This window comes from Coregonus clupeaformis, chromosome 16 (assembly GCF_020615455.1).
Source record: "Coregonus clupeaformis isolate EN_2021a chromosome 16, ASM2061545v1, whole genome shotgun sequence".
In the NCBI taxonomy this organism is placed as follows: Eukaryota; Metazoa; Chordata; class Actinopteri; order Salmoniformes; family Salmonidae; genus Coregonus; species Coregonus clupeaformis.
In genome coordinates this window covers 38,290,590-38,310,898 of record NC_059207.1, presented here as the reverse complement: position 1 = coordinate 38,310,898, position 20,309 = coordinate 38,290,590, and the positions used below count along the sequence as shown (strand labels likewise).

Here is a 20,309-nt window from a genome sequence, read left to right as displayed (position 1 = left end):
TAGATCACTGGCCAGGCAGTAGACACTAACTAATCGTGGATGCATGACCTATTATTTGATACATTTGGGTTAACTTGCTTATATCAAGCAACACATACCAGACCGTTTGTGGAAAGGTAAAAATAACTAATAGTGGGCTCGTTTTTTGAATGATCAGACAGTTATGCTAAAATAGATTGGTAGGTAGCTGGTGAGGCTTTCATTTATTTTCAAATTAATTTGGTGGTCAAACTGAAGCTGGGTTTCCCAAGTCGTTCGGTCGGTGTGAGGTCACGCACTCAAGAAGGCTCAACCAATCTATGTCGAGACTTATGACTATTCATACCAACCCACTCCGCTTTCCTACTGAACTGCAAGCCCTCCAGGAAGTGTTGATAAAATTGTATTGAATGTCTTCCTTTTCGACCAATAGCGTATAGGTATGTTACCATTCTGGCCAATGGAGCCTCGCTAAAAACGTCAGTGGGCGGACTAAACAGCATCGCATCAGCACAAAACGTAGATTTGTAAAATGTAAGTCTTGACTGCCCCAGGCGCTCAAACTGTCAGTGGTGTTATGTGAAGTCGATCCATCTGTTTACGGTATGCGGAAAAAAGCAGAATTTAGAGGTTGCTGAACGAATATACAGTCACGCGCCAGTGCTTTGACAGGCAGTGTGTGATTGTCAGTTTCATTATTAGTTACCCGAGTAACTTTAGATATTCGCTCTTCTGAACACATTGATTTTGTGGCATGTCGAGCACATGAACTGTTAAGATAGGAGGCTAAATGGCAGACGTTGGAAAGTGTGTCATTCATTAAAGGTACTGTATGCTAGTTCTCCTCAATGTTATGATGCAGATCATCATCATGCTAAAGTTAGCATGCTGATGTCAGGAAGCAGACCAAACTTTGTAAGCTAATATTCCATGCCTTAGTTAGTTAGCTAAAAACAAGTGTATCTCAAACTGAACTGGACCACCCTGTTGTAATTTCTCCAACATCTTAACTATTGCAGCTATTGTCATAACACTTCGTATCATAATCTCGTGTTCATTTTGTTTAGGGTTGACGGTTTCCAGTAAACATCTCAAGTCAACAAGTCAGCTGACGATGGCCAGCGGGGATGCCAGTGAGAGCACTCCTCTTTTGGACAGCAGCTCTGTGAGCAGGCCTGTGTCAGTGTTCCAGGGCAGAAGACTGGCGTGTGCAACCATTCTGCTTGCAGAATCATTGGAACGAGTGGCATTCTATGGCATCACTTCCAACCTGGTCCTTTTCCTCAACAGTAGCCCATTTTATTGGGAGGGGACTGAGGCCAGCCAGGCACCCCTGATGTTCATGGGGGTTACATACCTGATCTCACCATTTGGTGGCTGGCTGGCTGATGCATATCTGGGCAAGTTCTGGACCATTGCTGGCAGTTTGATCCTATACTTCCTTGGCATGCTGTTTTTCCCATTTATTGCATATGAAGACTCCAGGAAAACCCTATGTGGTGATGAAATGGCATTTCCAGTGCAACCTGCAGAGTGTTTGAGCACAAACAGTACCTCTCCAAGCAATGTGACCTGCCCCACACGGGCACCTTACTGTGGGCCAGTGATCTACACCGGCCTTATTCTCATTGCCCTAGGTGTGGGAACAGTGAAGTCCAACATCACTCCATTTGGGGCAGACCAGGTACAGTAAAGCTTATGAATAAGCAAAGCATTCAATCTTAATTAAAAGCTCTTCAGAAGGACTTCTAAGGTCAAATGAAAACTCACTGAATGCTCAATGTATTATGCTTTACACTGTTGCTAATGCTATCCCATCTAATGATGTGAGTATAAGAGAATATATAACAGACTAATTTATAAAGCCTGAAAGGTTCTGAACATGATCTTACTTTGGTCAGCCTTGTATATGGACTGAAATGGTAATCGTGAAATAGGCTAAATGTTGATCTAGTACGCCTGTCATCTCTACATTTACCATGAGAACTCAATCAGCCAGGCCCCTGCTGGTTGTAGCGTTTGTAATTTGCATCACGAGGTTTACATTTGGGTAATGCCATCCATCGGGTCTGGTCAACACACCAGTCATCTAAGGCTGAGAAGATGGGTAATTGTACATCAATTTAGGAAGTGAAACTCACATCTGTCTCATTATGTTTCTTATCTAAATTCAGGATTAGGCCTACCTATAAGACCATTCATTGAAGAGGAAAGCCCATTTCAGTAGCAAATCTCTGAAAGGGGGTAATTGTTATTTTTATTTTTTTATTTTTTTTATTTCACCTTTATTTAACCAGGTAAGCCAGTTGAGAACAGGTTCTCATTTACAACTGCGACCTGGCCAAGATAAAGCAAAGTAGTGCAATAAAAAAAACACAGAGTTACATATGGGGTAAAGAAAAAAAACATAAAGTCAGAAAATACAACAGAAAATATATATACAGTGTGTGCAAATGTAGCAAGTTATGGAGGTAAGGCAATAAATGGGCTATAGTGCAGAATAATTACAATAGTATTAACACTGGAATGCTAGATGTGCAAGAGATTATGTGCAAATAGAGATACTGGGGTGCAAAAGAGCAAATTAAATAACAATATAGGGATGAGGTAGTTGGGTGGGCTAATTTCAGATGGGCTGTGTACAGGTGCAGTGATCGGTAAGGTGCTCTGACAACTGATGCTTAAAGTTATTGGGGGAGATAAGAGTCTCCAGCTTCAGAGATTTTGCAATTCGTTCCAGTCATTGGCAGCAGAGAACTGGAAGGAATGGCGGCCAAAGGAGGTGTTGGCTTTGGGAATGACCAGTGAGATATACCTGCTGGAGCGCAGACTACGGGTGGGTGCTGCTATGGTGACCAATGAGCTAAGATAGGGCGGGGATTTGCCTAGCAGTGATTTATAGATGGCCTGGAGCCAGTGGGTTTGACGACGAACATGTAGTGAGGACCAGCCAACAAGAGCGTACAGGTCACAGTGGTGGGTAGTGTATGGGGCTTTGGAGACAAAACGGATGGCACTGTGATAGACTACATCCAATTTGCTGAGTAGAGTGTTGGAGGCTATTTTGTAAATGACATCGCCGAAGTCAAGGATCGGTAGGATAGTCAGTTTTAAATCTAGCTAACCCAGGCTGGCTAATTCAAATCTAGCTAACCCAGGCTGGCCCAAAACGTTTTTAGAGGTGGTGACTTTGATTAGCATAGATTTCAATGCCACTGTCATATGATTTTCACATGTTTCTGCTTGCCACATGTTTGATGGGTGATTGGTTTAGTTGTTTCATTTTCATTGGTGAATGTTTTAATGGGATTCACAAAGTAATATTGGGGGAAAAAAGGTAAATGCCACTGAGCATGATTCGTAGAAATCTTGTTCACCTGTAAAACATGATTAGATTAGCCTATTCATTAGTTACTAGAAATTCTTATTGCCAGCGGGGTTACCTCCCCTTCCCCTTTTTTTGTCAAGCACGGAATAGAAGGAAGATGTTAGCACTTTATCACGTGGATGTTATACACTTATTCACTGCCATTGAATGATGGGATATACAATAACATTTTTTAATAAAGTTAGACTACTGTTTATTTTATTAGATTACATGTTAGGCCTATGTCTTGAATTTGATATGATACTACAGTTCTGTTTTGTTTCCTAAAGGTGCTCATGGAGAGCAGAATGATGATGATGATGATATTATTTGACATGACAATCCCTTTTTCCTCACAGGTAAAAGATTGCGGCCCAGAGGCCACTCGCAGGTTCTTCAACTGGTTCTACTGGTGCATCAACCTGGGGGCCATCTTGTCCCTGGGTGGCGTGGCCTACATCCAGCAGAACATCAACTTCCAATTGGGGTACATAATTCCAGCAGTGTGCCTGGGTGTCTCCTTCCTGGTGTTCCTGCTGGGGCGCACAGTCTTCATCAACAAGCCTGCTGACGGTAGTGCCTTCACTGACATGTTCAAGATCCTGGGTTATGCCTGCTGCAACGCACAGCCCAAAGAGCCCAACCTGCTACGGTAAGAGTGCCAGGCAGATCACAACTGTGTTGCTGTTACTTAAGCCCCGTTTCCACTGGCACATACAATTAGGGCCAAATTCGAGGTGACTTGAATGGAATGCTCAAATTAGAGCTGGGTCGAGGGAAATCCGGGCCAGCGCAGCCCAGTTTCACAACTGGTGCGATTAGAATTTGGGCTGGTGACGCCGTTACTATGCAGCCATCAATCAATCAATCATCAATCAATTTTATTTTATATAGCCCTTCTTACATCAGCTAATATCTCGAAGTGCTGTACAGAAACCCAGCCTAAAACCCCAAACAGCTAGTAATGCAGGTGTAGAAGCACGGTGGCTAGGAAAAACTCCCTAGAAAGGCGAAAACCTAGGAAGAAACCTAGAGAGGAACCAGGCTATGAGGGGTGGCCAGTCCTCTTCTGGCTGTGCCGGGTGAAGATTATAACAGAACCATGCCAAGATGTTCAAAAATGTTCATAAGTGACAAGCATGGTCAAATAATAATCAGGAATAAATCTCAGTTGGCTTTTCATAGCCGATCATTAAGAGTTGAAAACAGCAGGTCTGGGACAGGTAGGGGTTCCATAACCGCAGGCAGAACAGTTGAAACTGGAATAGCAGCAAGGCCAGGCGGACTGGGGACAGCAAGGAGTCACCACGGCCGGTAGTCCCGACGTATGGTCCTAGGGCTCAGGTCTCTCAGTTGGCTTTTCATAGCCGATCATTAAGAGTTGAAAACAGCAGGTCTGGGACAGGTAGGGGTTTCGTAACCGCAGGCAGAACAGTTGAAACTGGAATAGCAGCAAGGCCAGGCGGACTGGGGACAGCAAGGTGTCATCATGCCTGGTAGTCCTGACGTATGGTCCTAGGGCTCAGGTTCTCAGAGAGAAAGAGAGAACGAGAGAATTAGAGAGAGCATACTTAAATTCACACAGGACACTGGATAAGACAGGAGAAGTACTCCAGGTATAACCAACTAACCCCAGCCCCCCGACACATAAACTACTGCAGCATAAATACTGGAGGCTGAGACAGGAGCGGTCCGGAGACACTGTGGCCCCATCCGAAGAAACCCCGGACAGGGCCAAACAGGAAGGATATAACCCCACCCACTCTGCCAAAGCACAGCCCCCGCACCACTAGAGGGATATCCTCAACCACCAACTTACAATCCTGAGACAAGGCCGAGTATAGCCCACAGAGGTCTCCACCACAGCACAAACCAAGGGGGGGGGCGCCAACCCAGACAGGAAGATCACGTCAGTAACTCAACCCACTCAAGTGACGCACCCCTCCCAGGGACGGCATGAAAGAGCACCAGCAAGCCAGTGACTCAGCCCCTTTCAACAGGGTTAGAGGCAGAGAACCCCAGTGGAGAGGGGAACCGGCCTGGCAGAGACAGCAAGGGCTGTTCGTTGCTCCAGAGCCTTTCCGTTCACCTTCACACTCCTGGGCCAGACTACACTCAATCATATGACCTACTGAAGAGATAAGTCTTCAGTAAAGACTTAAAGGTTGAGACCGAGTCTGCGTCTCTCACATGGGTAGGCAGACTGTTCCATAAAAATGGAGATCTATAGGAGAAAGCCCTGCCTCCCGCTGTTTGCTTAGAAATTCTAGGGACAATTAGGAGGCCTGCGTCTTGTGACCGTAGCGTACGTATTGGTATGTACGGCAGGACCAACTCGGAAAGATAGGTAGGAGCAAGCCCATGTAACGCTTTATAGGTTAACAGTAAAACCTTGAAATCAGCCCTTGCCTTAACAGGAAGCCAGTGTAGGGAAGCTAGCACTGGAGTAATATGATCAAATTTCTTGGTTCTAGTCAGGATTCTAGCAGCCGTATTTAGCACTAACTGAAGTTTATTTAGTGCTTTATCCGGGTAGCCGGAAAATAGAGCATTGCAGTAGTCTAACCTAGAAGTAACAAATGCATGGATTAATTTTTCTGCATCATTTTTGGACAGAAAATTTCTGATTTTTGCAATGTTACGTAGATGGAAAAAAGCTGTCCTTGAAACAGTCTTGATATGTTCGTCAAAAGAGAGATCAGGGTCAAGAGTAACGCCGAGGTCCTTCACAGTTTTATTTGAGACGACTTTACAACCATCAAGATGAATTGTCAGATTTAACAGAAGATCTCTTTGTTTCTTGGGACCTAGAACAAGCATCTCTGTTTTGTCCGAGTTTAAAAGTAAAAAGTTTTCAGCCATCCACTTCCTTATGTCTGAAACACAGGCTTCTAGCGAGGGCAATTTTGGGGCTTCACCATGTTTCATTGAAATGTACAGCTGTGTGTCATCCGCATAGCAGTGAAAGTTAACATTATGTTTTCGAATAACATCCCCAAGAGGTAAAATATATAGTGAAAACAATAGTGGTCCTAAAACGGAACCTTGAGGAACACCGAAATGTACAGTTGATTTGTCGGAGGACAGACCATTCACAGAGACAAACTGATATCTTTCCGACAGGTAAGATCTAAACCAGGCCAGAACTTGTCCGTGTAGACCAATTTGGGTTTCCAGTCTCTCCAAAAGAATGTGGTGATCGATGGTGTCAAAGGCAGCACTAAGGTCTAGTAGCACGAGGACAGATGCAGAGCCTCGGTCTGACGCCATTAAAAGGTCATTTACCACCTTCACAAGTGCAGTCTCAGTGCTATGATGGGGTCTAAAACCAGACTGAAGCATTTCGTATACATTGTTTGTCTTCAGAAAGGCAGTGAGTTGCTGCGCAACAGCTTTTTCTAAAATTTTTGAGAGGAATGGAAGATTCGATATAGGCCGATAGTTTTTTATATTTTCCGGGTCAAGGTTTGGCTTTTTTCAAGAGAGGCTTTATCACTGCCACTTTTAGTGAGTTTGGTACACATCCGGTGGATAGAGAGCTGTTTATTATGTTCAACATAGGAGGGCCAAGCACAGGAAGCAGCTCCTTCAGCAGTTTAGTAGGAATAGGATCCAGTATGCAGCTTGAAGGTTTAGAGGCCATGATTATTTTCATCATTGTGTCAAGAGATATAGTACTAAAACACTTAAGTGTCTCTCCCGATCCCAGGCCCTCGCAGAGCTGTGCAGATCCAGGACAGCTAAGCCCTGGAGGAATACGCAGATTCAAAGAGGAGTCCGTAATTTGCTTTCTAATGGTCATGATCTTTTCCTCAAAGAAGTTCATGAATTTATTACTGCTGAAGTGAAAGCCATCCTCTCTTGGGGAATGCTGCTTTTTAGTTAGCTTTGCAACAGTATCAAAAAGAAATGTTGGATTATTCTTATTTTCCTCGATTAAGTTGGAAAAGTAGGATGATCGAGCAGCAGTGAGGGCTCTTCGGTACTGCACGGTACTGTCTTTCCAAGCTAGTCGGAAGACTTCCAGTTTGGTGTGGCGCCATTTCCGTTCCAATTTCCTGGAAGCTTGCTTCAAAGCTCGGGTATTTTCTGTATACCAGGGAGCTAGTTTCTTATGACAAATGTTTTTCGTTTTTAGGGGTGCAACTGCATCTAGGGTATTGCGCAAGGTTAAATTGAGTTCCTCAGTTAAGTGGTTAACTGATTTTTGTCCTCTGACGTCCTTGGGTAGGCAGAAGGAGTCTGGAAGGGCATCAAGGAATTTTTGTGTTGTCTGAGAATTTATAGCACGACTTTTGATGCTCCTTGGTTGGGGTCTGAGCAGATTATTTGTTGCGATTGCAAACGTAATAAAATGGTGGTCCGATAGTCCAGGATTTTGTGGAAAAACATTAAGATCTACAACATTTATTCCATGGGACAAAACTAGGTCCAGAGTATGACTGTGGCAGTGAGTAGGTCCAGAGACATGTTGGACAAAACCCACTGAGTCGATGATGGCTCCGAAAGACTTTTGGAGTGGGTCTGTGGACTTCTCCATGTGAATATTAAAATCACCAAAAATTAGAATATGATCTGCTATGACTACAAGGTCTGATAGGAATTCAGGAAACTCAGAGAGGAACGCTGTATATGGCCCAGGAGGCCTGTAAACAGTAGCTATAAAAAGTGATTGAGTAGGCTGCATAGATTTCATGACTAGAAGCTCAAAAGATGAAAAAGCCATTTTTTTTTAGTAAATTGAAATTTGCTATCGTAAATGTTAGCAACACCTCCGCCCTTACTGCGGGATGCACGGGAATATGGTCACTAGTGTAACCAGGAGGTGAGGCCTCATTTAACACAGCAAATTCATCAGGCTTAAGCCATGTTTCAGTCAGGCCAATCACATCAAGATTATGATCAGTGATTAGTTCATTGACTATGACTGCCTTTGAAGTGAGGGATCTAACATTAAGTAACCCTATTTTGAGATGTGAGGTATCACGATCTCTTTCAATAATGGCAGGAATGGAGGAGGTCTTTATCCTAATAAGATTGCTAGGGTGAACACCGCCATGTTTAGTTTTGCCCAACCTAGGTCGAGGCACAGACACAGTCTCAATGGGTATGGCTGAGCTGACTACACTGACTATGCTATTGGCAGACTCCACTAAGCTGGCAGGTTGGCTAACAGCCTGCTGCCTGGCCTGCACCCTATTTCACTGTGGGGCTAGAGGAGTTAGAGCCCTATCTATGTTGGTAGATAAGAGGAGAGCACCCCTCCAGCTAGGATGGAGTCCGTCACTCCTCAGCAGGTCAGGCTTGGTCCTGTTTGTGGGTGAGTCCCAGAAAGAGGGCCAATTATCCACAAATGTTATCTTTTGGGAGGGGCAGAAAACAGTTTTCAACCAGCGATTGAGTGCTGAGACTCTGCTGTAGAGCTCGTCACTTCCCCTAACTGGGAGGGGGGCCAGAGACAATTACTCGATGCCGACACATCTTTCTAGCTAATTTACACACTGAAGCTATGTTGCACTTGGTGACCTCTGACTGTTTCATCCTAACATCGTTGGTGCCGACGTGGATAACAATATCTCTATACTCTCTACACTCGCCAGTTTTAGCTTTAGCCAGCACCATCTTTAGATTAGCCTTAACGTCGGTAGCCCTGCCCCCTGGTAAACAGTGTATGATCGCTGGGTGATTCGTTTTAAGTCTAATACTGCGGGTAATGGAGTCGCCAATGACTAGGGTTTTCAATTTGTCAGAGCTAATGGTGGGAGCCTTCGGCGTCTCAGACCCCGTAACGGGAGGAGTAGAGACAAGAGAAGACTCAGACTCAGACTCCGACTCGCTACATAATGGGGAAAACCGGTTGAAGGTTTCTGTCGGCTGAATGAGCGACACCGGTTGAGCATTCCAACAGTATTTCCCTCCAGAAGCCATGAGAAAGTTGTCCGCCTGCGGGGACTGTGCGGGGGGATTTATACTAACGTTACTGTCTGTACTTACTGGTGGCACAGACGCTGTTTCTTCCTTTCCTACACTGAAATTACCCTTGCCTAACGATTGCGTCTGAAGCTGGGCTTGTAGCACAGCTATTCTCGCCGTAAGGCGATCGTTCTCCTGTATATTATGAGTACAGCGACTGCAATTAGAAGACATCATGTTAATGTTACTACTTAGCTTCGGCTGTTGAAGATGTTGACGAACCATGTCCAGATAAAGCGTCCGGAGTGAAAAAGTTGAATAAGGGAAAAAAGTTGCGATGGAAAAATGGAAAATAAAGTAAAATTGGCAGCTAAAACGCACAGGAAAATGACTCTTCTGTCTCGGGATAAAACGTCCGGGGTGAAAAAGTTTAACGAAAAAAGATGAGTGAGGACAAAACTAAAAAGTTGGTAAATTTGTTGAACACAGAGATTGATTAAACGTTTATTAAAAGTAAAACGTGAATAGTTTGGCAGGTAGCCAAGTAGCAACAAACAGCACAGCAGCACGGAGACAATGCGGAAGCGAGACGGAAGTCACGTGTCAGGTAGCTTCTCTCAGGAATTCTATCATGTCTAGCTGATCACTGCTGGATGCTGTCAACATTTAGCTAGCTAACTCATCTGGGCTTGTTGCTGTTAGCGAGCACATGGACAAGCAGTACTGCAGTAGTCACACATGACGTGAATTACCACCATAGCTGGATCCTTCATTCATTTTTTGCACTACACAATAAACTTTTATGAGAAAAGTCTGCCCTCAAATGCTAGCTAACGTTAGGTAGTCTGTTATGCTAGCAACGACGCTAACCATTTAGCTAGCTAGCTAACGTCAGCAAGCTAAATACAAGGCTCTACAGAGTCTGGCTGGCACTGGCAGGAGTATGGGGTAACGTTATTTACTGTATGGTGAGGGTGAATTGAATTCTTCAACATCTCGCTAGCTAGCAACATTAGCGAAGCCAGCTGCAGTCACATATTGGCTACATAGCAACATGATATAATTTGTAATTTCTGGAGGCAGTGGAAACGCAATAATCAGCCCACGAAGGCCAGCCCAACCTGGGTTGACTTCAAAGTGCCAATGGAAATGGGGCGTTAGTAGTATCAGTATCTATATGTAGGCTAGATCAAGGGTGTGAAAGAGGCTGTGCTCTATCTGATCTCAATGGAAACACAATACTCTTGACTTTATAGCGAACCTTTTCAAATCTACTTTAGGAGTAAAAAAGAAGGCTATGTTATGGTGCTTCTCTATTCAAGATGGCACCACACCACTAGGTGTTGCTGATAGTCCTTTATGTTAAACTCTTATTTGATCCCCAGCCTGTTCTGTATACGTTTATTTGTGGTCTTTCCTGGCATTCATCATCATTCATTGTGGAGGAAAGTCATTCTGAAGTGCTGTTGCTTGACTTTGAACCTAAGTAGCACAATCAGTTCAAGAACTTGACATTTAATATTTTAAGTTGGCCAATCCTGCAGCCTTTCAAGAATTCCTTATTAAGGCTTTTTCTCCAGAGATAGGGATTATAGGCTTTAGTAGAACATTTTTGTCCTTTCACTAGAAGTGCCGTTATTTAAAGGAGACAGAAACAAAAAAAGGCCTGATTTTAAGTCTCTTATCTCCAGAGTTTAGTTTAATAGTAGCTGAGTTTATGTTTAAGGGATATTTACTGAATTGTAAGGCCCCTATCAAAACATGCAGTAGCCGCTTTGTACGTCTTTTAAAGTTGTTCAATTGTGTTATTCTTCTCTCGTTAAGGGCTAAACCAACCATGCTGGAAGGAGCTAAGGTGACTTATGGAGGGAGATTCCCTGAGGAGAAAGTGGAGGAAGTGAAAGCAGTGCTGAAAATTCTCCCGGTGTTCTTTGCTCTTATCCCATACTGGACTGTATACTTTCAGGTAGGATATATTTATTTACCTCTCCTCATTATCGTAACAAAACAACTTTAGTTTTCATAGTAACATCAGCAACAGTGTGGTTTTCTTCAGTATTTTTGCAGGCAGAATAGCATTACAACTTAAGGAATGGTGATAGTTTGGGGACTTTGAACATGTACAGTAGGCCTACATAGCTAGTGTAATTATTTTATTTTCATTGTGTTATAGATGCAGACAACGTATTTCCTCCAGAGCCTACATCTAAGGATTCCTGACATCCGCACAGGCACCAACAGCAGCGCCGGGACCCACCAGGTAAACTCAAACTGAGCCTTGGATGATTTTCTCTTATTCTGGAAGGCTGTGTTGCAGGGCCGGCGTTATGGGCCGCCAGTTGGTAAGGGTAGGCAACAACATGCTGATCCTCAACACGGGGCCCCTCAGGGGTGCGTGCTTAGTCCCCTCCTGTACACCTTCGACTGCGTAGCCAAGCACAACTCCAACACCATTAAGTTTGCTGACGACACCGGTGGTATGCCTGATAACCGACAACGATGAGACAGCCTATAGGGAGGAGGTCAGAGACCTGGCAGTGTGGTGCCAGGACAACAACCTCTCCCTCAACGTGAGCAAGACAAAGGAGCTGATCGTGGACTACAGGAAAAGGAGGGCCGAACACGCCCCAATTCACATCGACGGAGCTGTAGTGGAGCGGGTCGAGAGCTTCAAGTTCCTTGGTGTCCACATCACCAACAAACTATCATGGTCCAAACACACCAAGACAGTCATGAAGGGGGGGCACGGCAATGCCTATTCCCCTTCAGGAGACTGAAAATATTTAATGGGCCCTCAGATCCTTAAAGTTCTACAGCTGCACCATCGAGAGCATCCTGACTGGTTGCATCACCGCCTGGTATGGCAACTGCTTGGCATCCGACTTAAAGAGGGTAGTGCGTATGGCCCAGTACATCACTGGGTCCAAGTTTCCTGCCATCCGGGACCTCTATACTAGGCGGTGTCAGAGGAAGGCCCCAAATATTGTCAATAAACTCCAGCCACCCAAGTCATAGACTGTTCCCTCTGCTACTGCACGGCAAGCGGTACCGGAGCACCAAGTCTAGTTCCAAAGCCAAAAGACTACCGAACAATTAATCAAATGGCTACCTGGACTATTTGCATTTTTTTTTTTCACTGATGCTGCTCGCTGTTTATTATCTATGCATAGTCACTTTTACCCCTACCTACATGTACATATTATCTCGACTAACCTGTACACCCGCACATTGACTCGGTAACGGTACCCTCTGTATATAGCCTCGTTATTGTTCTTTTATTGTTACTTTTCTTACTTTCCTTTATTTAGTCAATATTTTCTTAACTGCATTGTTGGTTAAGGGCTTCTAAGTAAGCATTTCACGGAAAGGTCTACACCTGTTGTATTTGGCGCATGTGACAAATACATTTTGATTTGACCCGACTAAATTCACATAGAAATGTTATAGATCTGTCATTCTCGATGAAAGCCAGTCTAAAATGCGCTAGATCTGTTTTATGTGAGCTATTTCTATGCTTCCTGTTCTTAAGTTTAGTTTTTGTGTCTTTTTTGTGTCTTTTACTTTATCTTCAAATAGCTGAAAATACAATATTTTGGTACAGTGGGGAAAAAGTTTAGTCAGCAACCAATTGTGCAAGTTCTCCCACTTAAAGATGAGAGAGGCCTGTAATTTTCATCATAGGTACACGTCAACTATGACAGACAAAATGAGAGAAAAAAAATCCAGAAAATCACATTGTAGGATTTTTTATGAATTTATTTGCAAATTATGGTGGAAAATAAGTATTTGGTCACCTACAAACAAGCAAGATTTCTGGCTCTCACAGACCTGTAACTTCTTCTTTAAGAGGCTCCTCTGTCCTCCACTCGTTACCTGTATTAATGGCACCTGTTTGAACTTGTTATCAGTATAAAAGACACCTGTCCACAACCTCAAACAATCACACTCCAAACTCCACTATGGCCAAGACCAAAGAGCTGTCAAAGGACACCAGAAACAAAATTGTAGACCTGCACCAGGCTGGGAAGACTGAATCTGCAATAGGTAAGCAGCTTGGTTTGAAGAAATCAACTGTGGGAGCAATTATTATGAAATGGAAGACATACAAGACCACTGATAATCTCCCTTGATCTGGGGCTCCACGCAAGATCTCACCCCGTGGGGTCAAAATGATCACAAGAACGGTGAGCAAAAATCCCAGAACCACACGGGGGACCTAGTGAATGATCTGCAGAGAGCTGGGACCAAAGTAACAAAGCCTACCATCAGTAACACACTACGCCGCCAGGGACTCAAATCCTGCAGTGCCAGACGTGTCCCCCTGCTTAAGCCAGTACATGTCCAGGCCCGTCTGAAGTTTGCTAGAGTGCATTTGGATGATCCAGAAGAGGATTGGGAGAATGTCATATGGTCAGATGAAACCAAAATAGAACTTTTTGGTAAAAAATCAACTCGTCGTGTTTGGAGGACAAAGAATGCTAAATTGCATCCAAACCATATCTACTGTGAAGCATAGGGGTGGAAACATCATGCTTTGCGGCTGTTTTTCTGCAAAGGGACCAGGATGACTGATCCGTGTAAAGGAAAGAATGAATGGGGCCATGTATCGTGAGATTTTGAGTGAAAACCTCCTTCCATCAGCAAGGGCATTGAAGATGAAACGTGGCTGGGTCTTTCAGCATGACAATGATCTCAAACACACCGCCCGGGCAATGAAGGAGTGGCTTCGTAAGAAGCATTTCAAGGTCCTGGAGTGGCCTAGCCAGTCTCCAGATCTCAACCCCATAGAAAATCTTTGGAGGGAGTTGAAAGTCTGTGTTGCCCAGCGACAGCCCCAAAACATCACTGCTCTAGAGGAGATCTGCATGGAGGAATGGGCCAAAATACCAGCAACAGTGTGTGAAAACCTTGTGAAGACTTACAGAAAACGTTTGACCTGTGTCATTACCAACAAAGGGTATATAACAAAGTATTGAGAAACTTTTGTTATTGACCAAATACTTATTTTCCACCATAATTTGCAAATAAATTCATAAAAAATCCTACAATGTGATTTTCTGGATTTTATTTTCTCATTTTGTCTGTCATAGTTGACATGTACCTATGATGAAAATTACAGGCCTCTCATCTTTTTAAGTGGGAGAGCTTGCACAATTGGTGGCTGACTAAATACTTTTTCCCCCCACTGTATATATTTCAGTGGTTTTAGATGGTACAATGATTCTCTACGTTATACTTTACTTGTTTGGTCACAAACTGAAATTAGGCTAATTAGGCTATTTTAGCAACCAGGAAATTGCGGAGTGATTTTCTCCATATTGCATCTTTTAAATATTGATAATTTATTGGACCGAGACGCACGCCGACAGAAAGACGCATCAATCTCAGATTAAGCATCTAAGCGAGTGAAACAGCGCCTCTCTGTCTCAGTATGTGTAGCCTATGTATCTGATGCTGTCTGGTCAAAAAGAGGATGGCATGCCATACTATTCTCGGGCCAGACAGTATCAGATACATGGGCTACATATAGTAAGACAGAGGGGCACTGTTTTGTTCGCTCGGATGCTTTCTCTGGTGAGATATTTTCAGCTACGCGAATTTAAGGAAAGTTGGCGGGTGCACAGTGTACTGTTCGGATGCTGGAATTATTTTTGACGAACATGCGAAAGTAAACACTTTTTGAATAGACTGCGCATCCAATAGGCTTAAAGCAAATATACATTTGCCAAAATTATATATTTACTCCTGAAATAAATACAATTATTCAAAATAATTCATCAGAGAGCATACAGAGCCACAGAGGATCATTCGCTTATTTTAAACAAAATCACAAGTGCATAGGCCTATGCTTATTTGGGAAGCACGCAATTTGGGCAGTGCAAGTGGCAATAGGCCTAGCTGATTATTGAGTTGTGGCTGTCAGTGAAAAGTATAAAATATGTGTGAAGATATAATAATACAATAATTAGGTGGGTGCTTATATTTGTCCTATTTAATACATGTACAAGTGTGTATTGTACGCATGTGTGAATTGGAAATGTGTTTTTTGCATATCCCAACTCCGCCTGAGATACTCTGTGAGTGGGGTCACGGCCAGGGTCTGCCATTATCAATGGCGACCCTGGAGCAATTATGGTTAAGTGCCTTGCTCAAGGACACTGACAGATTATTCACCTTGTCGGCTTGGGTATTTGAACTAGAAACCTTTCGGTTACTGTCCCAACGCTCTAATCACTAGGCTACCTGCGTCTTGAGTATAATTTAAAATGTTGAGACAAGAAGAAGGGGAGGGGTGTGTGGCGACGGTATAGGCGCGTCTCTCTCCATAATGCATGCGCTCATCTCTCCAGAATGCCTCAGCTGTCTCCCGCCAATTCTTGCGCTTTCATTGTGTGAATTGTTTGCCTTTTGATTGTATTTTTAAAAAATCTATTCCCCTATTTACATATGTCACCAGTAGTAAATGTACCATTAATCCCGTCATTTGGTTACAATAATGGGTAACACTTTACTTGATACCCAGCGTCATAACATATTATGGCAAGGTCATAACCATGTCATAACAGCTGACATAACTTGTCATAACCTGTCATAATACGGTCAAAACACTGTCATGACACATATTTAGACCCGTTGTGACATATATTGCGTTATTTTATGGCTGTTATGATACCTACATAAGAGTGTCAATACCCACAAAATCCACGTGTCAACAGTATGGTTACCGTATTTTCCGCATTATAAGGCGCACCGGAGTATAAGCCGCAGCAGCTAAATTGAATGATATTGAATGATGTGTACATATATAAGCCGCACTGGACTATAAGCCGCAGGTGTTTTAATGTTTAATTACCATATGTAAGGGTTCGTGCACAGAGGGGATTGTCGGGAAAGAGATGGCTGCTTGAGGAAGCTCCCATTTATTAACATTTCAACAAACAAGTTGCATATTTGCATTACGTATTCAAGTGTTACCATTTAGTGCAATAGTAGCTACAGAACATATACTGTGCTGTGTAAACTGTACTGTATCACATAGCGTTTCAGACACACAAACTTTTCAACTTTCAAACTTAAACGGTGCGCTCCCAGCGCTTACATACCGGCAGTGATCTACAGCAGTGGTTTTCAACCAGTGGTCCTTGAGGGAGTGCTAGGGTTCCCCAGCAAAATTAGTTAATAGCGTCACAATCATTTAACCACTTAACTTTGGTTATTTTTGAAAAACCTTGAAAAAGTGTGCACATCTTTGAATATTTATCTACATTATAGCCTACAGTAGTACCATAACAAAAACAAAGCTTACAGCGCTTGACGAGGCAATATCAATGGCTAAATTAAATGTGTTTTTTTGAAAGTGCAAAATAAAGTGCCTGTAACACGACAGTAAAGCGCGTAAGCCTAAAGTTGCAGCAACACGGCTGCTTAAAATATACGGTAATCAGCCTACCAGAAAAGTCATTAATCCTCGTCTTCATCTTTTAGGCTAAGGTGCAGTACACGGCTGTAACCAGAAAAGTCAAGTCATTAATCCTCATCTCCGTCTTCTTCCTGCGTACTAAAACCACCAAAGTCCTCATCTTCAGTGTCGGAAACGAAGAGGCTCAGGGTGGCTTTGTCAGCCACTCTCCTCTCTCCTTCGTTGTCGCTCTCAAAACCAACGAACTCCTCTTCGTCACTGTCGGAATCGAACAGCCTATGAAGGGCCTCAGCTGTGGCGGCGTCCTCCTCTTCATCACGCAGCAGTCCAGCCTTTCGGAACCCGTTAATGATCGTGGATGTTTTGACAGCCAGATTGACTGCCTTTAACTTAAAAGCTGCATCATATGCATTTCTACGTTTGTTTTCCATAATGAGGGTTTGTGCATGAAAACTTCCTTTGCACAAACTGTTTCACTCTCGTAATGTCTGTCTTGCTCTCGTTCTGTCTCTCGTTCTGTCTCTCGTACCACTCTCGGTTCCACTTTTACTTTTGCGCGCTACCTGTCTCACTCTTTTCCGGCCTCCAGCTTTTCCTGCTGGAGCCCGCCGCTTAAAGGTGGGGGGCGCGGACCGGTCATAGAGCCCATAGAGTTAAAGTTGGTGGACTGTAACCTGTAAAATCCATAGATTTAGGAGGTCTTCTAGTGGCCGTTAGCTGTAAAAATCCATAGATTAGCCGCACCGTTATATAAGCCGCAGGGTCGAAAAATGGGAAAAAAGGCGCGGCTTATAGTCCGAAAATTACGGTATTTAACATTTTCTGAAATTGACCATATCCAATTATCATTGTAATTGCGCACACATTGATATCAGACATGCACCTACCCCAATGCTCTGTTGCTGATGACTGGGACGAATGCAGGAGCAGATTTCAGGAGCAAGACACCCTCTTTTTGACTGATGACTGACAAGGGCATGTACGTGATGGGCATGTACGTGATTTGCCTATCTGGCTTATGTGATTATGATGCTCATAATGCTTCTTGACAGTGTCATAAAGTGCATTTCCTTAGTCCAAGGGTGTGTTCGTAAATTAAATCTGGAGTGACAGAGTGCGCTCTGGGCTTTTATAAATTCAGATTGTCCATTCGTAAATTCAGAGCGTTTTGCTCTTGGAGCGTTCAGAGTGCACACTGGACACTCTGGCCGAGGAGTAGGGTTGATCTGAGCGTTCAGATCTCACAACGGCAGTCAAGCACCCAAGCTAACTGGCTAAAGTTGGCTAGCTACTTCCAGACACAAATGAGAGAACACCTTACTCTGACCATTTTACTCGCCCTAGCAGAGCTGGTTAGGCTGTTTTCATGTTATCCAGAGCGTTGGTGACTGTAACTGTGCTGCTGAAAACAATTTAACTACACTTTCCTGCTGACGTTTACTGACTGGGTGTTGCGCGTTCGTAAATTCATCAGTTATTCTGCGCTCTCGCACACTCAGACGAGAGTGCTCTGAAATCGGAGTAGATAGCCAGAGCGAATTTATGAACCCACCCAAAGTAAAGTGACACAGGATGGTCATAATGCTTCATGACAGTGTCATAAAGTGTATTTTCTATAAGTTATTTAAAATGTGATGGAACAAAAACATTAATTACAACCAGGCAAGTGCACAGGCTCTACCTGTGCAGAGCACATGCCTCTTTGCCCTTCCAGTCTCCAAAGTGCCCTTTCTGTTGGTATAATTTGTATAAATTATTTTTGTCCTTGTTCTGAACCCGCTGCCCGCAAGTCGTAGTTAAATTCTCATCTATGCTTCAGAACCAAAATGTTGGGTGTCTTTACTATTGACCAATGACCAGTCATCAGCATTGGTGCAGAAAGGTGGGCTCACATATCTAGATTAGTGACCAGAAATAACTTGTTTAATTTCCTCCAGTTTTGCCTGGCAAAAACAGAGTAGGCCTACATTTATCATCCATATAAAATATGGTTTAGGAATTACTGACTCATCTTTACCAGAACAATAGGCTACCTGGCGATTTGATTGATCATTTTAATATTTCAGATAGTTTGGGTGGCTACTGGCTATACAGTGCATACGGAAAGTATTCAGACCCCTTGACTTTTTCTACATTTTGTTACTTTACAGCCTTATTCTAAAATTGATTAAATCGTTTTTTCCCCTCATCAATCTACACACAATACCCCATAATGACAAAGCGAAAACAGGTTTTTGGATTGTTTTGCAAATTTATTTAAAAAAAAGTATTCAGACCCTTTGCTCAGTACTTTGTTGAAGCACCTTTGGCAGCGATTACAGCATTGAGTGTTATGACACTGGGTGTCAAGTAAAGTGTTACCAAATAATGCATGTATTAATTTGTCATTTACTGTTCTCATTCTCAGGGTGGAAACATTTACAGAGTTCACAACCAGCTACACTTGCGAGAAACAAGTTTTGGTTTATTTCATAATCATCATTTACGAGTTTAGTTAAATGTTTCATTGTCTTTTGTTTGGAGTGCTCCATGTGAGCAATGAGCATGTGTCTGGTTTCTCTGTCCTGTTAATGTTGAGGGAGCGTGCATCCTTGAGCACGCATAGAAGTACCTGGCCTGCTGCGCGCAAATGTAGGAAAGTGCCCATTTGGGTATGTCTGATTTCTGATTGTCTTCACTCACCACATCCACCACTAATAAGCTGAGCTTCTCAGTCCTTTTTTCTGCACCTCGCACAGTATGTCAATGAAGTATTTTGTAAAAATGTTATACATCCATTGTGAATGATAATAGTTCCTCAATCCTCACAGTATTTGAAAAATATTTTCAATACTCTCTCGCTTGATAATCACCAAGCCTCAGTGTGATAAGCAAAATATCATGATCTGATTAGCCCATTTATCCAGTGGAAATATCATAAAATACCTGAACACAAAAAAATGGTATATATTTATTTTTTCTGAGCACACTGGTGCGGGAAACTCTTGTGAATAGGCTAGTTGATACAGTGTTGCAAGTTCGCTAGGACCGCTTCCAGATGTACCCAGTTGATTTGATACAATGTTGCACTTCACTAGCGATAGACCTAGTTGAAGTCAAGACTGATAGAAAGGGAGGCAGATAGGCGGAGTAGAGAGATGGATCTGATTTAAAGAACTTGAATTTTCATCAGGATATTTTCTACTTTTATTATTTGTCAGCTTTATGTATTTTGACACAGTTGACAATGGAAGTTATACAGTGAGGGAAAAAAGTATTTGATCCCCTGCTGATTTTGTACGTTTGCCCACTGACAAAGAAATGATCAGTCTATAATTTTAATGGTAGGTTTATTTGAACAGTGAGAGACAGAATAACAACAAAGAAATCCAGAAAAACCCATGTCAAAAATGTTATAAATTGATTTGCATTTTAATGAGGGAAATAAGTATTTGACCCCCTCTCAATCAGAAAGATTTCTGTCTCCCAGGTGTCTTTTATACAGGTAACGAGCTGAGATTAGGAGCACACTCTTAAAGGGAGTGCTCCTAATCTCAGCTTGTTACCTGTATAAAAGACACCCGTCCACAGAAGCAATCAATCAGATTCCAAACTATCCACCATGGCCAAGACCAAAGAGCTCTCCAAGGA

At 43.0% G+C, this 20,309-nt stretch overlaps 1 protein-coding gene across 1 annotated transcript in view; it reads left to right on the top strand.

The window, feature by feature from the left end:
• The first annotated feature begins 563 nt into the window (after nt 1-563).
• Nucleotides 564-20,309, top strand: part of LOC121584782 (solute carrier family 15 member 4) — a 63,157-nt gene continuing 43,411 nt past the window's right edge. Inside the window, exons 1-5 of the mRNA XM_041900893.2 lie at nt 564-804; nt 1,047-1,663; nt 3,706-3,998; nt 11,084-11,225; nt 11,433-11,519. Of these exons, the coding sequence (XP_041756827.1) occupies nt 1,094-1,663; nt 3,706-3,998; nt 11,084-11,225; nt 11,433-11,519 (1,092 nt within the window). The 5' untranslated portion in view covers nt 564-804; nt 1,047-1,093. The remainder of the gene's footprint in view (nt 805-1,046; nt 1,664-3,705; nt 3,999-11,083; nt 11,226-11,432; nt 11,520-20,309) is intronic.